The sequence below is a fragment of the Staurois parvus genome, unplaced genomic scaffold (genome assembly GCF_062004578.1).
Source record: "Staurois parvus isolate SC_StPar_1 unplaced genomic scaffold, SC_StPar_1.0 ptg000568l, whole genome shotgun sequence".
Classification (NCBI taxonomy): domain Eukaryota; kingdom Metazoa; phylum Chordata; class Amphibia; order Anura; family Ranidae; genus Staurois; species Staurois parvus.
In genome coordinates this window covers 77335-92084 of record NW_028318364.1, presented here as the reverse complement: position 1 = coordinate 92084, position 14750 = coordinate 77335, and the positions used below count along the sequence as shown (strand labels likewise).

The 14750-nt window shown below is 38.5% G+C and overlaps 1 protein-coding gene across 11 annotated transcripts in view; it reads left to right on the top strand.

Annotated features, from left to right (window-relative positions):
• SMOC1 (SPARC related modular calcium binding 1) overlaps window positions 1-14750 on the top strand; it is a 316356-nt gene that overhangs the window by 235687 nt on the left and 65919 nt on the right. For 5 of the 11 annotated variants that reach the window (XM_089691648.1, XM_089691649.1, XM_089691653.1 and 2 more), the window contains one exon: window positions 8868-8957. The exons of 3 other annotated variants lie outside the window; for them this stretch is intronic. In XM_089691648.1, coding sequence (XP_089547774.1) covers window positions 8868-8957 — 90 coding nt within the window. The remainder of the gene's footprint in view (window positions 1-8867; window positions 8958-14750) is intronic. 3 more of the 11 variants (XM_089691650.1, XM_089691655.1, XM_089691654.1) reach the window with 1 other exon arrangement.

Sequence of the window (14750 nt, the reverse complement as noted above, 5' to 3'; positions counted from 1 at the left end):
TACTTAAGTTGAAGTTGAGCAGGTTGATTGCACATCTGCTTGGATGAGTCCTGTAGTGGGAACAGGGCATCCTCCATGTTGCTCAGGAGGTTCTCAGACTTAAAGACTCTGTCCCAGAGTTTCTGAAAATCCTGCCGAATCAGAGAGCTATCCAGCTCTTTGGCGGCAGGCTGTTCTTGTTCAGTGGAGGAGGCTGGTCCCGCGCCTGCTTACCGTATGTTGCGAATCTAAGATGTTATGCCAATAAATGTAGAGTCCTGCAAAAAATGCAAAACTGTGAAAAAGTGTTCTGCGACTTTGGTGAAATGAAAAAACATGATAATGAAACATTTGTGATGATGGCATGGCATGTTATCTAGTATATTATTTAGATGCATCCAAATAATTTACACAAAGCAGCATTCACCCTGTTCAGCTTATGAGGTTCAGAAATCTGGACCTACCATGAAAAGACCAGTTTGTGTTTTTCTCCCGGGTCAAAGATCACGGTCCTTCCTTGCTCAAAACTTATTTGGGAGCTGCTTTACCTTCCTGAGGATTTCGCAGCCTGTTCTGAGATTTAAAAAACCCTGCCAGACAGCACAGCCAAGTTGGTGACTTCAGTTTTTTCTACTACAGTTAGGTAATACAGTGTAGTCACTTCCCTGTCGTCAGCATGTGCTTGGACAATGAAGGAGCAGCAACGCACTGATGAGGTCATCTTTCTCCTCAATCCTTCTGCCAGAATATCCTTGTTATCACATGCACATGCTATAGAGCCTAAATGGCCCAAACCACAGTCATTCTTTCTCAGGCTGTACACTAGTTGCATTTAAAAATATATGTTTATTGATTTTTAATTACTGCTTAATGCAGTTATCTATTAAAGTAATTTTTGATGTTCCTTTTGTGTTTTTCACTAGCTTGTCCTTGTTTATTTATGGAATGTCATATATCTTTTTTTTTACTTTTTTCTCTCTAATGACCTTCTATACATGTGATTAGAAAATGACGAGGATGGTCAGGTGATCAGGGAATGTGAATAGTTGCTTAATGACTGTTAAGAGGGGTATACAATAAAAATAAAGGCTGTTTTTGGTAAACCCAAAAATTGAGAGAGTGGAGCAATTCAGTTCTGCAAAACAAGAAGCAGAGCCTTCATATGTAATGAACAGTATGTCTGCCTCTGAAATTCATATACTGATTATTTGCAATTTAACAAAAACAAGGTCTTAGAACAGTAACACTCACTAATAGATTTATGTCCATAATGCTGATCATGCTTACATGTGTAAAAACTGTAAGAAGACAAGCAAAAAACTTCCCTTTAAACATCTCCATATTTGGATTTGTTCAGATTTAGATGCTCTTTAATTTGGAAGGAAGGCCCATATACACAATACAAGCCTGTATGACTGTCAAGAAATTACATTTTCCCAGAATCCTTTCATTTCCTCTTATCTACCAGTCTGAAATACATTTGCTAGTAATACAGCAAGTGGAGAGCAGATCAATCCAGAATTTGGTATGGTAGTCTGTCATTGATTTCAGTACAGATGAGAAACAAAAATGCACCCTAGTTAAACGTGTGATTAAAACTTTGTAAGGAGACTATTGAGAACTCGGAGACGATGATCTGCCTAGGACCTGACAATGTCTGGCTCTGGTTATTTTAACCTAAATGCCAACTTCAGGTATTGTAGCTTGGCTCATTCTCAGAGCAAAGTCTTCCAGCAATATGGATGTAATTTCTGATATTAGTATATACTTTAAATCAAAAGCATCATTACTGTAGGAGAAAAGGTCTGATCTTTTAGTCTGAGATTCTTTAATCATTCAACATAATAGAAAAGCAGATGCTGAAGAGCTCCACCCATCTTTTCCTCCCTTTGAGAGACATCACTTTTAAAATGCCATCATGTTTGTTTGTTTTTTTCTTAAGAATTATTTCTTTGTTAGACAAACCGTTCAAAGACATGAGCATATCAGCCATTTCACATTTTAAAGCCTTTATACATGGGTAAATTATTTGTGTACTTGAGCTAAGATGCCTATGTATGGCATGTGACAACTGGGGTCTTGTTGGGCTTTCTAATTTTCCTGGGGCATCACAGGGCGCCATTGGAAAGTGGACTTTATGGTGCACGAATGAACACTTGGCCTTATGTGGCAAATAGAGATATCTACTGGGAAGCAAGTTGCTCTCCTGGTTCAGGCTACAAACCCCTCAGTCCCGTCTTTTCTCCATTACATAAGGATGAGAGCTTGTGTAGTTCACAGAAATTACTTGGGAAAGCTGATAAAATTGTTTGTGTTTTCAACATAGGAAATTACAAGGATACTGGATTTAGATCAGGTTCAATAGGTATTTTTCTCTACTTGCAGAAAATGTACTTTAAAAAATTATGCAGCTGCTACATTCCTCCTTTTTATTAGCATTTTTTCTTGGGTTTAGATACAGTATACCTTAAATATTCTCATGAAGGCAGATTTTGGGGTTGATTTACTAAAGACAATTTCACTTTCAATGGAAGTTGCACTTTGCAAGGGAATACACCTCAGAGCTTAGTAAATGTGGTGAAACTTCACTTTAAAAAGAATATCCAATCACATATAAAGAAAATAAAACAGAATTTTTGCTTGTACTTGACTGAATGATGATCGTCAGCAGAGCTTCACCTCATTTACTAAGCTCTGGGAACATTTCCTAAAAAAAAGTCAACCTCACTTGCAAAGTGAACAGTCTGTTTGCCTTTAGCAAATCAACCTCACTTTCTTCATAAAGCTGATAACAAATATGCACCAGAAACTCACAACATCTTTTTCATCACCACATGTATTAAAATGCTTCATAGGACAAAAGGTCAACCTTTCTTATCATAATACTAGCTTCCATCCAACACATTACAACATTTTTAGTGGTATAATTTGGCGCAAAAGAGAAGAAGATGACAGAAAGGATTAGACCACCTCTGGGATTAGTTGGAGGTGATGCTTCATCTATACTGTTGCTATACAACTGTGTACACTTGAGTAGTTAAAATGAACAGAAACCATAGACATTGATATGGGATCTTATCTTCCTTTCTTGCTGCCACAGTCTCCACTCTTCTGGAAAGACTTTTCACAAGAGTTTTGACAGTATTCATGAAAATATGTGCCTATTCAGTCAAAGTATTTATTTAGGTCAGTTACTGATTTTGGGTCAGAGAACCTAGCTTGAAATCAGTGTTCCAGTTCATCCCAAAGGTGTTCAGGAGGGTTGCGGTCAGAGCTCTCTGCAGGACACTGGTGTTCCTTTACACAAGGGGTGTCAAACTGGTGGCCCTCCAGCTGTTGCAAAACTATTAAGTCCCATCATGCCTCTGCCTTTGGGAGTCATACTTGCAGCTGTCAATGTTGCAATTCCTCATGGGACTTGTAGTTTGGCAACAGCTGGAGGGGCTTTATGAACTGGTTTTATGCAGAAGGGACAATCATCTTGGAACTGAAAAGGGTCTTCCCTAAACTATGGCCACAAAGTTGGAAGTGTGCACTTGTCCCTTCACTAAAAAGCAGCTCAGCTCAAAATTTTGGAGTAGTGTCCACATACATTGGGCCATATAGAATAGTGTATTTAGTATGTATTTAAAAAGATAAAGAAAGAGATATTTCTTTCTTTCATTATAAACAAATTCTGAAGTGTTAATGCATAAAGCAAGTGAACCTGATTTTAGGTCATAAAATGTTTTGAATAGATGCATTTAACTGATATTTAGATGTTAGAATATATTAAAATGTAGATAGTAATCAAAATACAGTGTCGTTTCTGTCTCTGAAATATGGGAAGCACATACTGCATGTTCATTCACAGTAAGACAAAGTGTATGTTGGGGCCATCAAAGATGCTTAGGGGAACCTCCAAACCTTCTCTGATATATAATTCTGGATATATTTTCTCATATCTATTAATTCCTATATGAAGGCTCACTGTACCCCCCCTTGAATTTTATGACTTAGTAGTTGATATTCAGCTGCCAAACCTTCCCAAACTATTTTGGATTCAACCTAGTACACTACAGGAGCTGGAATTAGCTATAAGGGTCTTTCCCAAATACAGATCTCCTGGAAGTGATGGCATGGCCATTGAGGTGTACAAACAACACAAATCTTCTTTTCTACCAAGCCGCCTTAAGACACTTAATGACGCTCTAGATTCTGGGATTTTATCAGACTGTGTATAATCCATAATTGTAATATTCCCTAGTAATTGTAGAGACCTTCAATGAGATTGGCTTGAGTGATACACACCAAAATACATCCTAATGAAATAGGATTTATGCCAGGGTTCAGGTCAGTGACTCATTGGGGTTTGTTTACCAAGGGCAAATAGACTTTTCACTTTGCAAGGGAATTTTAGTAAATCAATTCAATGATCCCCCCTTTTCATTTATAGGGGTATAGGACCGGGGGGTCCCCTTTCATCTCTATTTTTTGTCATAGCCATTGTGTCCCTTGCAGTGCTTTTACAACACTGTAGGGTCTGATGAAGACAAAGTAGCTTTATATGCTGATGACAGCTTATTTTTTCCTCCCTAACAAGGCAGCAGACCTGCTGTTTGGTTCAGTGCCTTTTCTGGACCAACTATTAACTAGGAGAAGTCCATACTCCTTTCCCATGGAAACTCTCCCAGAATGTTTGGTGAGAGCTCTCTCCCATTTAAAGGTTGTAGAGAAGATTATCTGCATTGGTATTCACATTTCTCCTGCTATTACTGATTTTGACCCTATTAGTCTGGTTCCTCTGATCTCTTACTGTCAAGTGCAATAGATGGCGTATGCTCCCCCTCCCTGTAATGGGTAACAATAAATTGATAAAAATTATTTGGACTCAAATATTATACTTACCCCACAACTCTGTTACTTGGATCCCCCTTTTTTAATTGGATCGAGTTATTTTGAGACCATATTTGGAGAAAAAAAGCGTCTGAGAGCACTCTTGGATACCCTCCAATACCCAAAGGATTAAGGTAGCCTGTCTGTTTCCAATCCTTAGCTGTATTTTTTAGTCTCCTGGGTACAACACTTTAGTGAGTGAGAGATTGAGGATACACGGTCACATTTTGATGACATTTTCTAATATCTGTTCAAATAACTCATATTTCCTTGCTAAACCCATTCTTTCCATCCCACACCACAACTTATGGGTAAGGTATGGGATGTGACTAAGCAGATATTGCGCATAGAGGTTTTCACAAGATTCATGCCCCTGTGGACTAATGATCTTGTGATAAAGCTTTTCAAACTGCAGGGTTTCCAGTCATGGAAGATCTCTGGTCTTGCTGTTAATTGTATACCTATATTAATTTTAAAACTTTCCAACAGTTACAGGCAGAGTTTTTCCTGGGAAATACAACGCAAGACCTTCTACTAATACTTGCGTCATTCTATCCAGGCCGAATTTGGGTCTCTGAGCTTAATTTTTTCTAACACACAAATTCTGAATGGCCTAGTCAATCAATCCCATAAGCCCCTTCTCTCTACACTGTAGACAGTGGGAATCTGAGCTTAATAGTCTGCTGGAAGAGGTATGAGAAGAAATCCCTACGTCTCTTTATCTTCCCATAGATTGACGCAGTTCCTTATACAACTTAGAGTGTATCATAGACCTACATCCTTTAGTAGGTGTGAGAGAAATTCCCTGTTGTGCTAAATGCATTTAAAATCAAGGGGAGTGAAGGGGGGGGGGGGGGGGGAGTTATGATCAATTGTGTATTTGATGTTCTCCTTAGCCATTTCCCACTTACCCATGTCCTGGAGTACTTAAAACCTTCAGACCTGAATTCACACCTGGCCTTGGCAATCTCCAGATCTTTGTATGCTGTAAGCATAATCAGATGGATTTCCAATGTTTTTGTTCCATTCAAATTTGGAGAAACATACAGTATATCCTATGACAAATTTACAGTAGGTCTCTCAAAAAATATGCACTGATCTGGTCCAGGTGGTTTGAGATGTTGGTTGGAGGAGAGATGGCACCTCCCTCTGCGCTAGTCCATAAAAGAATAGGCCCCTGATTGTTGATTGGTGGGGTAAAGAACATGTACTCTGTGTGGTAACATTTCTTTCGTCTCTCTTTTTTTTATTATTTTGTGGCTACATCTGTGTATTGGGTATTTTTCCCTCCCCTTAACAATGTACGATTTCTGGCATCTATATGTAGGTCTAATCTGATTAAAAAACATAACAGAGCTGAGAGGCTGAAAATTTTCCAGGACACTGACACGTAACGAACATCAGATTCACAAATTCAGAGTAAAGTCAAAACCCCAGACTTGCATGCTTGTTATGAGTCCGCTCAATGGATTAGCATGACAACCAGGGAACTAGTATTTGAGAAGAAGCGACGAATTATAGGTAAACAATCACAGAATCCCTACCTCCTTGCTGAAGATTGCATTATGACTTTGCATTGTTTGTACTAAATCTATCTATTTACCCCAAAGTTTTTTTTGGCAAATCTCTTGTTTGATATGTACGCCAATAATTTATAAATAGGGTAACTTAATCTGTTATGTTGGACTGTTTCCTTTTTAAAAATAACTGCTTTATGTCAATTGAAAGGGAGTAGTCTCAGAAAAAGTATATAATTATTTAGGAAGAATTTACTTAGGTTTCCTCATAGACCTCTGGACAGCAGGCATTTCGGAAGGCAGATGTGCTTGAAACAAAATCAGTAAGGGATGACAAGAAGGTGCGTATTTTAGTCCCAACTTAGATAACCAAAATATCCTTCTCTTGATGAACCCTTAAAACCAGTCTTAGTGGACAGTTTCCAGCTTTTTTTTATGATTTCATTGATGATGACCAAGACGGTTGCAGTACCATCCGCTCGATGCCAGATTGCTGTGGTAGGTGGCTTTATCTATTTGTCATGGAAGGTAAAATATATATACTCCATTACACTCTTTTTTTTGTTTAAAGAGAACTCCAGGAAAAACATAGCAATCACCTATAAATATGTAAAGTATAAAATGCTGCATTCCTATGTCTACTCCTGGATGCACTGTGTGGAAGGAACACCGTGCCTCAGCCCCTTAATGAGAAATGTGGTTTATGGTTTACATGGTCCACTTTGCAAAGTACATGTTAGTAAATAAGATGACCCTGTGTTCATTTGGGATACCCAATCAAGTGTGAGATGAATGAAACAGAATCAATGCAGCACTTAATTGAATATTCAAAATTAACATATCTTCACCTCATTTAGTAACCATTTAGTTTGCAACATGAACAATCACTTTGCTAAGTTAACAGCCTCTATTCCTTTGGTAAATGACCCCAACGTCCTGCTTCTGTGCCGACCTAGTGACATGTTAACTGTTTCTTAAAATACAGCTTGAAATAATAGTGTACACCCTCCCACCCAAATACCTTGATCACAGAAACGTGCCCTCAGCTGAGGTTATGGGATTCATGACAATCAGTTCAGCTAATACTGCAGCTCAGACAAAAAGAAATAAGAATATGTAACCTGGTATTGTATAAGCTTTCTGCAATTGCTATCCCAACTGGAGTTCACCTTTAATTGTGGTGTGATGGATATATATATAAATATATTTTAGAATAGCTTTTGAAAAAACAAAAAAATGCATTAGTTGATACAAAGTTAATCTGCTTTTACATTATTTAAAGCTTAACTCCAAATGTTGGTAAACTTTAAATGGTTTGTGTCGACTAAGCTGGTCCAAACAAACTTTTTCCTTCACGAACACATTCAGCAGCTATGTGCATTGTATAAACTGTATGCTGCATCAGCTACATACAGTATGCTCTTGGAACAAAATTGGGTCAGGCTCAGTGCTGCTCAGCCATTCACAGGAGGCTGTGTACTATATGAATAAATACAAGGCTTCCTCTGATTGGCTAAGGTGGAGATCCTGGAATCATCCACCCACCTCTGCCTCTCAGCCAGTCAGGGGAAGCCTTGTATTCATGTAGTACACAGTCTCCTGTGGAGTTTGTTCTGGGAGTGCAACAGGAAGTTCCAGCCCCACTGCCGGAACACATCCTGGCATACTGTATGTAACTGATGCTACATAAAGTCTATATAATGTGCACAGCTGCTATATGCATTAGTGAATGAAATATTTCATTTGAACGAACTTGGTCCAAACAAACTATTAAAGGTTCACCAAAACCTAAAGTTAGACTTTTAAGAAAAAGTGCAGAACCAGTCAGGAATGGGCATTTGTAATAGAAATTTCCATTCTTGAAATTGTTTAATAATGCTATCTTACCTCTAAGGGCTAGCAGTTTATCCTGTTACTTGAGTGTATTCTCTCCCTCTTAGAGAATTGTCAGTTCAGTGTCAGGCTGTAAGAGCCCGCAATAGTCTGCCTCACCTCAGTTATGATCAGAGATGCTCATAAATCTCTCAGATAAAGAAGTTGTTGAGAGGATTGCACGGAAGTCTTTCTTAACTGACCTTCAGCTCGATGAGAATGTCAGTTTCTAACACTAAGAGGAGGCAGAACATAGAACCGTCTCTGTGAAGGCACATAGTCTTCATGTAGGCAGAAAAATAGGACAGCATCTATGAAGGCACACAGCCCAACAAAGAGCTGATACTTCTGCTTTTAAGAGCAAAGAATACAAGTGAATAACAGAATACACAGCTATTGTGTTGAATTACAGCTACACTTCTGTTACAATTTTAGAGTGGAGATTTGGATTCTTACAAATATCTATCCCTCTCTATTTTTTCCAAATGTGCAGACCTGTTTTTTTTTAAATATATATATGTATGTGTGTGTCTGTGTGTGTGTGTCAACGTGGCCGGGCCACGTGCAAACCCCAACCATTCAACAGTTCTGTAGAGTAGATAGCATTTACCTCAATAATGGTAGTCTCCTTTCGTTTCTTTCTTACTCTCAATTCAGATGATGGATCCAAGCCAACCCCTACAATGGAGACCCGGCCTGTTTTTGAAGGAGATGGTAAGAGGGCTTTTCATCTTTTCATGGTATATATCTACTCTAATAATAATTTGGTGTGCCTGATATTTGTTTGAGTATTTGAGAGAGTGGCACATTTGTGTTCTATGATAATTAAACATTAAAGCCCGGGTCCAGCCATTTTTTTTCATTTTGGATAGAGTTGGGAAGGTCTTTGAATAGTACTGCTAATGTGTGAAAGGTGTGCCATTACCCATTGCAGTAAAGCGCGTGTTTTACCATGGATTAGCACAACACACATAGTGTGAACGGACCATAACTCCAGATAACACTTTCAGTTACAGTTAAAAAAAAAGGTTTAGATCATATGCATAAAAGCTGACCATTATAAGCAACCCATTCAGTGTTAAATAGTTAGTCCCAACTACTGTAAGAGTCTGTTCACATTTCCCACATTCTACAATGATCCAATTGAGTGTGTGGGCTGGTGACTGTTTTACCAGGCAGCGAGGGGCGATGCGATTCACTGTTTCAGTGCAATGCACTGTCTACAGTTTTAAAAAAAACTTTTATTGATAGTGTCCACAGTTAATCTCCGCATGCAGTGGGTGGCCTTCATTGTTCTGTGCAGAAAAAAATAGGTCATTACATAGTGTGAACGTGCCATAACTGAAAATTTTGCTGGACAGCTTGGTTTGTTACAGTGTAAAGGTTCTTTTTTTGTTAAATAACAAACATTTTATACCTGCCTGCCCTGTGCAATAGTTTTCCTCCTCTTCTGGGGTCCCCCACTGGCTCCTCCTGCCTTCCGGTTGGCTCTCTAAAGGGAAAGCTTAGCATTACCTTTAGAGCTGATGACTGTTTCTTTGCAAATAAAAATACACAGATTGGTATGAGCTAGGAAGAGGTGGGGTAAGTACCTGCTGTATGCATGTAATGAAAAGAAAAAAGTAATATCAGGAAATCAGATCATATAAGCTTTTTAAGCTGGTCATAGAATAATGCTAAACCATTGTGCATAAAAGGTGGAAAATGGTCTCAAGTTTACTACCTGTAGGCTGAAGAGCTGTTTGTGTTGGTCACTATCAGTTGGTCACTAAGTAGCATGAGATTAAAGTTTTCTGTGTAGTTTGAGCCTACATGGCTCATTGGTATTATCAAAGACATTTCTGCATAGAATTAGCAAACTCATTTTCATGTTTGCCATTGTTTTATAAATGTGAGCTTACCTTTATAACACATGGACTTCCCTCTTTTGCATTTATTTCTTTAACAATAATAGACTATTACATTTTGACTATTTTGCATTGGTGGTATTTGAGTCTGAGGTGTTCCCTTTGGTTTTCACCCACTGGTGCTGTTTTGTGTCACTATACAGTAGCAAAGCACACTAGTCTACCACAGTGGCTTTTGAAAGAAGAATGTGTCAATACCTTGGGGGTCTACCTATAAAGCAGTGAATTTGAACTTTAACCAAACATTCTCAGGTGGACAATCTTCCAGGTCCATAAGACGTAAATGGCGGTGATCAATTCTCCACAAGAGAATGTTTGGTAAAAGTCGCATTTGCTAATATATAAATCGACCCTTTAGTGTATGTGCTTGCTGATAGGTTTGCAATATTAAAGCAAAAAAAAAAGTAATTTCTGTTTGTGAGTAGTTATTACCTTCCTAGGGGTATGTTTTGTTTGAATTCCACAAGTCTGTGTGGTGAAGATGTCATCTGTATATTTATGGTGATCACGTGTGTGTGAAAAAAAACATGATGGCTTTGAAATATTACAGTAAGCATGTCCAATGAGAAGTTCAGATTTAATGGGCTCTAGGTGTTTACTAAAGCTTCTGTCTCGAAAATGTGTAAATCCTGGGTGTAAGTTCAGAAAGTGTGAATCTTGTCGAAACAAATTGATAAATAGACCACTTAGCATGTATGATCATATCATTCACATTTAGAATACTTAGATTTTTATTTTAACAAATCCGAGGAAGAAGAAATTTAAAACTAAAGCCAAACTCTAGCTAAAACTTGTTGTTTTGGATAGATTAGGGAAGTATTAGAACCTCTCTTTTATTTCCATGGTGGCGCTTGTTCCAGTGATGCCCTATCTGTCAACAGGGTGTCATTAAGACAGGAATGAAGGAAAAATCTTTCCAAAAGAAAAAAAGACAATACTCTAAAACAAAGCTTGAACTGTTCCTTATGCTATATAAAAACTGGCGTCATGCTTTAGGGTTCTTTCCTATTATAAGAAAAAGATAGTTTTAAATAGCACAGTATTCATCCAATTGGCACCTTGAAGCTGAGTTTGAGATTGGCCACCCTAACCCCTTGTTAGAATTTCATTCACAAAATTACAGAAAAATGCTAAAATATGCCATTTAATTGCTCAGAGTTACAACATATCATTTCACATTTTTATCTGATTGGCCACCAGTTATATTCGAACTGGCTGATTGCTGCTGAAAGTGGTTCTACAGGCAGATGTTTTTTTATATCTTAATACATTCTGTGCATTAAGGCCAAAAAACCTTCTGGCTGCAACTCCCCCTTCAGCCCCCCGCCCCCCCCCCCATGCTTACCTGAGCCCCATCTTGCTCCAGTGATGTGAATGAGAACAGCAGCTCTCCCAAATCTCTCTCTCTCTCTCTTCATTAGCTCATACAGCAGTGAGAGCCATTGGCTCCTGCTGCTGTCAATCACAGCCAAAGAGCCAATGAGGAGCGAGTGGGAGGGTGGGGCCGATCCATGCTGTGTGTGTGCATGGACAATGACAATTCACAGGAGCACGGCTTGGGAGTGAGCCTGCTCCAGTGCCCCATAGCAAGAGGCTTGCTATTGGGGGGGACTCAGCTGGGGGGGCAGGAGCATTGGCCGGGAACCCAAAAAGAAGAGGATTGGGCTGCTCTGTCTAAAACCATTGTACAGAGAAGGTAAGTATAACATGTTTTTGTTTTTTTGTTTTTTGTTTTTTTTAAATCCGACCTTTATAATCACTTGAAAGAATGTAATGCTTATTGGTGACTTAAGGCAACACAGAAGGGCTGATTAGTGAGGACAAATAGGCTGTTCCCTTTAAAAAGGAATTTCCTCAGAGTTTAGTGAATGAGGGGAAGCTCTGCTGACTTCCATCATCCAATCCTGTGCAAATAAAAAACACCCTTTTTATTTTCCTTGCACCTGATTGGGTATTTTTTTGCAAAGTGAAATTTTGTCACATAAAATTCCCTTGCACAGTACAACTTTCATTGTAAAGTCAACAGACTATTTGCCTTTAGTAAGTCAACCCCAGGGATTTCTTGGTTTGTAAAATGTTGATTACAAAAGACATTATTAAATAAGTCCATTAAAATGCCAATTTTTTTATTGGATGTTTGATGTCATAGTGTAAACATGCTTATAACTGCTTTGATCTGTACTTGCCACAACGTTCATTACAAATTGATTGTGCTGTAAAAGCCATATTATGTACAATTTGCTCACAGCTGTATTTTTGTGTTCTGAACAGTCAGCGTTACTCTATACATTTCTGCAGGGCGCCCCCCCCAAAGGTCATTGCATTTCACTTATGGCACAGACAATCACTTCACAGTCCAGATTAAGGGGCTGCTGAACTATCCTTAATCTCTTCATTTAGAAAGTTGTGATGAACACCTGTTTCTTGTTTGATTTCTTTTCACCACTTGATGGTTTCCAAAAGTGACAATGACCCAAGGGTCAGCAATTTCCTGTTCACAACACATGGGCAGGTTCAATCTGCTGCTCAGGAAATCGCCTCCCTCCAATTCAGGTCATGGGCTGACACATACAATGCACAATACACACACAGTTGTGCGGCATGGCAGCATAGAGCTAATGGTGTTCATCTTGTCTGATTGAGGGGCTTTTAGGCTGTCTGCAGAGCAAAATTTGTTGCTATTTCTTTTAACAATAATGAGAATTTTGTATCGGCTTAGAGGGGTATTTTCTAGATAATTGCAAACCTCCAATTTTCTTGAGACCAAATCCTGTATCAATAAAAAAAAAATAGGCATCTTCCGTAATTCTTTTGTAAGCAACATTGGGAACTTCATTTGTCTGTAGTGCTCAGTGGTCAGATGCTGGACCATAATTTATTAATTTGCTTGCAGAACCTTGTATTTTATGGTCACCTAACAATTTTAGGATCACCTGCAGTTGAAATCTTGAAATTACAGCTGTGGGGTTTTTTTTATGACCAGGAGTAAAATATTTGCTTTTTTAAAACATTTTACTTTAGTCAGGTAAACATAAATGATTGCATTACTAAGATGCATTCTCACTTTTAGTCATCAGCTTTTGCATTGCATTTTCACACATTTTCCAGATACCTCCTGCTAAATAAGGTCTGTTGTTTACAGAGCTCAGCAACTGAAGGTGAAATTTACTCACACAAGTGCATCTCTGTCTGAGGTTTATAAGAGATAACTTGCCTAAAAGGAGATAACTACCACTGTGATTTTTCTTTATGTAGCCCACAGAGAATCCTTTGTAATGTATTCTTGTTGGCTAGGATTGTTCATTTGATTTTGGACTAATAAAGATTGTTAGTTTGAGTTACTTATAGTAAATATTAGTATACCATTTGGTGTGTGATCGAATCATGGGCGTTCTTTGTTATAGCTGAACTCCAGAATAAACTAACATTGTCTAAATACAAGAGGCATTTGCATTCTTACTTCGTTCATTTTTTTCCAGATCTGTGCAGCAATCCAGCATGAAACCTTGCATCTGTATATGAGCTTCCTGTAATAAAGACCGGTCACTGCTGCTTTTTATCGTGAAGTAGGGTTACTAGTCTTTTGTCTGATGCCCCTTAGTTTTCTGCAAGCAACTTGTAGTAGGTGGGCCCAATTGGTCCCTCCAACAACTCTGCTTTCTGCATAAGTTATGTGCAACACTGTGATGATGTCACTGTTACTTTTTCAAAGTAATATCTGGGTTTAAGTACCTTTTTGATGAGTCACAAAGAGGGGAATATTCAATTTTGCTAGTAAGTTTGTGGGTAAAATAATTTAATGGCTTTTTTGACATCATATCAATCTTCAAACCCAAGGGCCACTTTGAATAATCCTATAGTAGGGACCCTATGCCTTGAAAGCTTGCTTCAGTTTGCCACTAAAAGGTTTTTACCACTCCAAGAACTTCCCTGGGTTCACCAGTGTTTATGAGCAAATCTAAAACTACCACCAGGCAGACTCGTTCAAGCCTTAAATATGCCTGTGTAACACAAAGGTGGCTCCAGCATGCAGACAAGGCTAAGCAGCTATAGCAAGCACTGGTCAGAGCTGCTCACCGATGCTCGTGAGACCCCTAAACAGTAGAGGTTTCATCTATTTTGATCAGCAGTGGGGGGGGGGGGGGGGTGTCTACATATCTCAAAGTAAAAATGTCTTTAAAAATGAACAAATACATTGTGTTTCATACGTCTGCTGCATAGGAACAAACATAGCAAAATGTAATGAAGTAGACATCTGTGTAATTATTTCAGTTACAAAAAGTAATGGAATTAAAGATGTTGCCAGTACTGACCTATGAATAATATTGAAATGAAGGAGATTGCGATAATTGCTGTCTGTGGTAGTTATTCTTTTGGGAACAGGCAGTCCATCTTAGATTAATCATAGTTCCCAGTTGTCCTTAGAGAGACTGACCTTGTGGCAAGAAAGCTCTTCGTCCCTCTTTCTTCCTTCGTTTTCTTTTTTGAAGTCTAATATAGACCTTTATATATAATATAGATTGAATGAACTGCCTAACAACAAACATGTTATACTCTACACCAGGGTTTCTCAACCATTGTTCCTCCAAAAGTTGCTAGG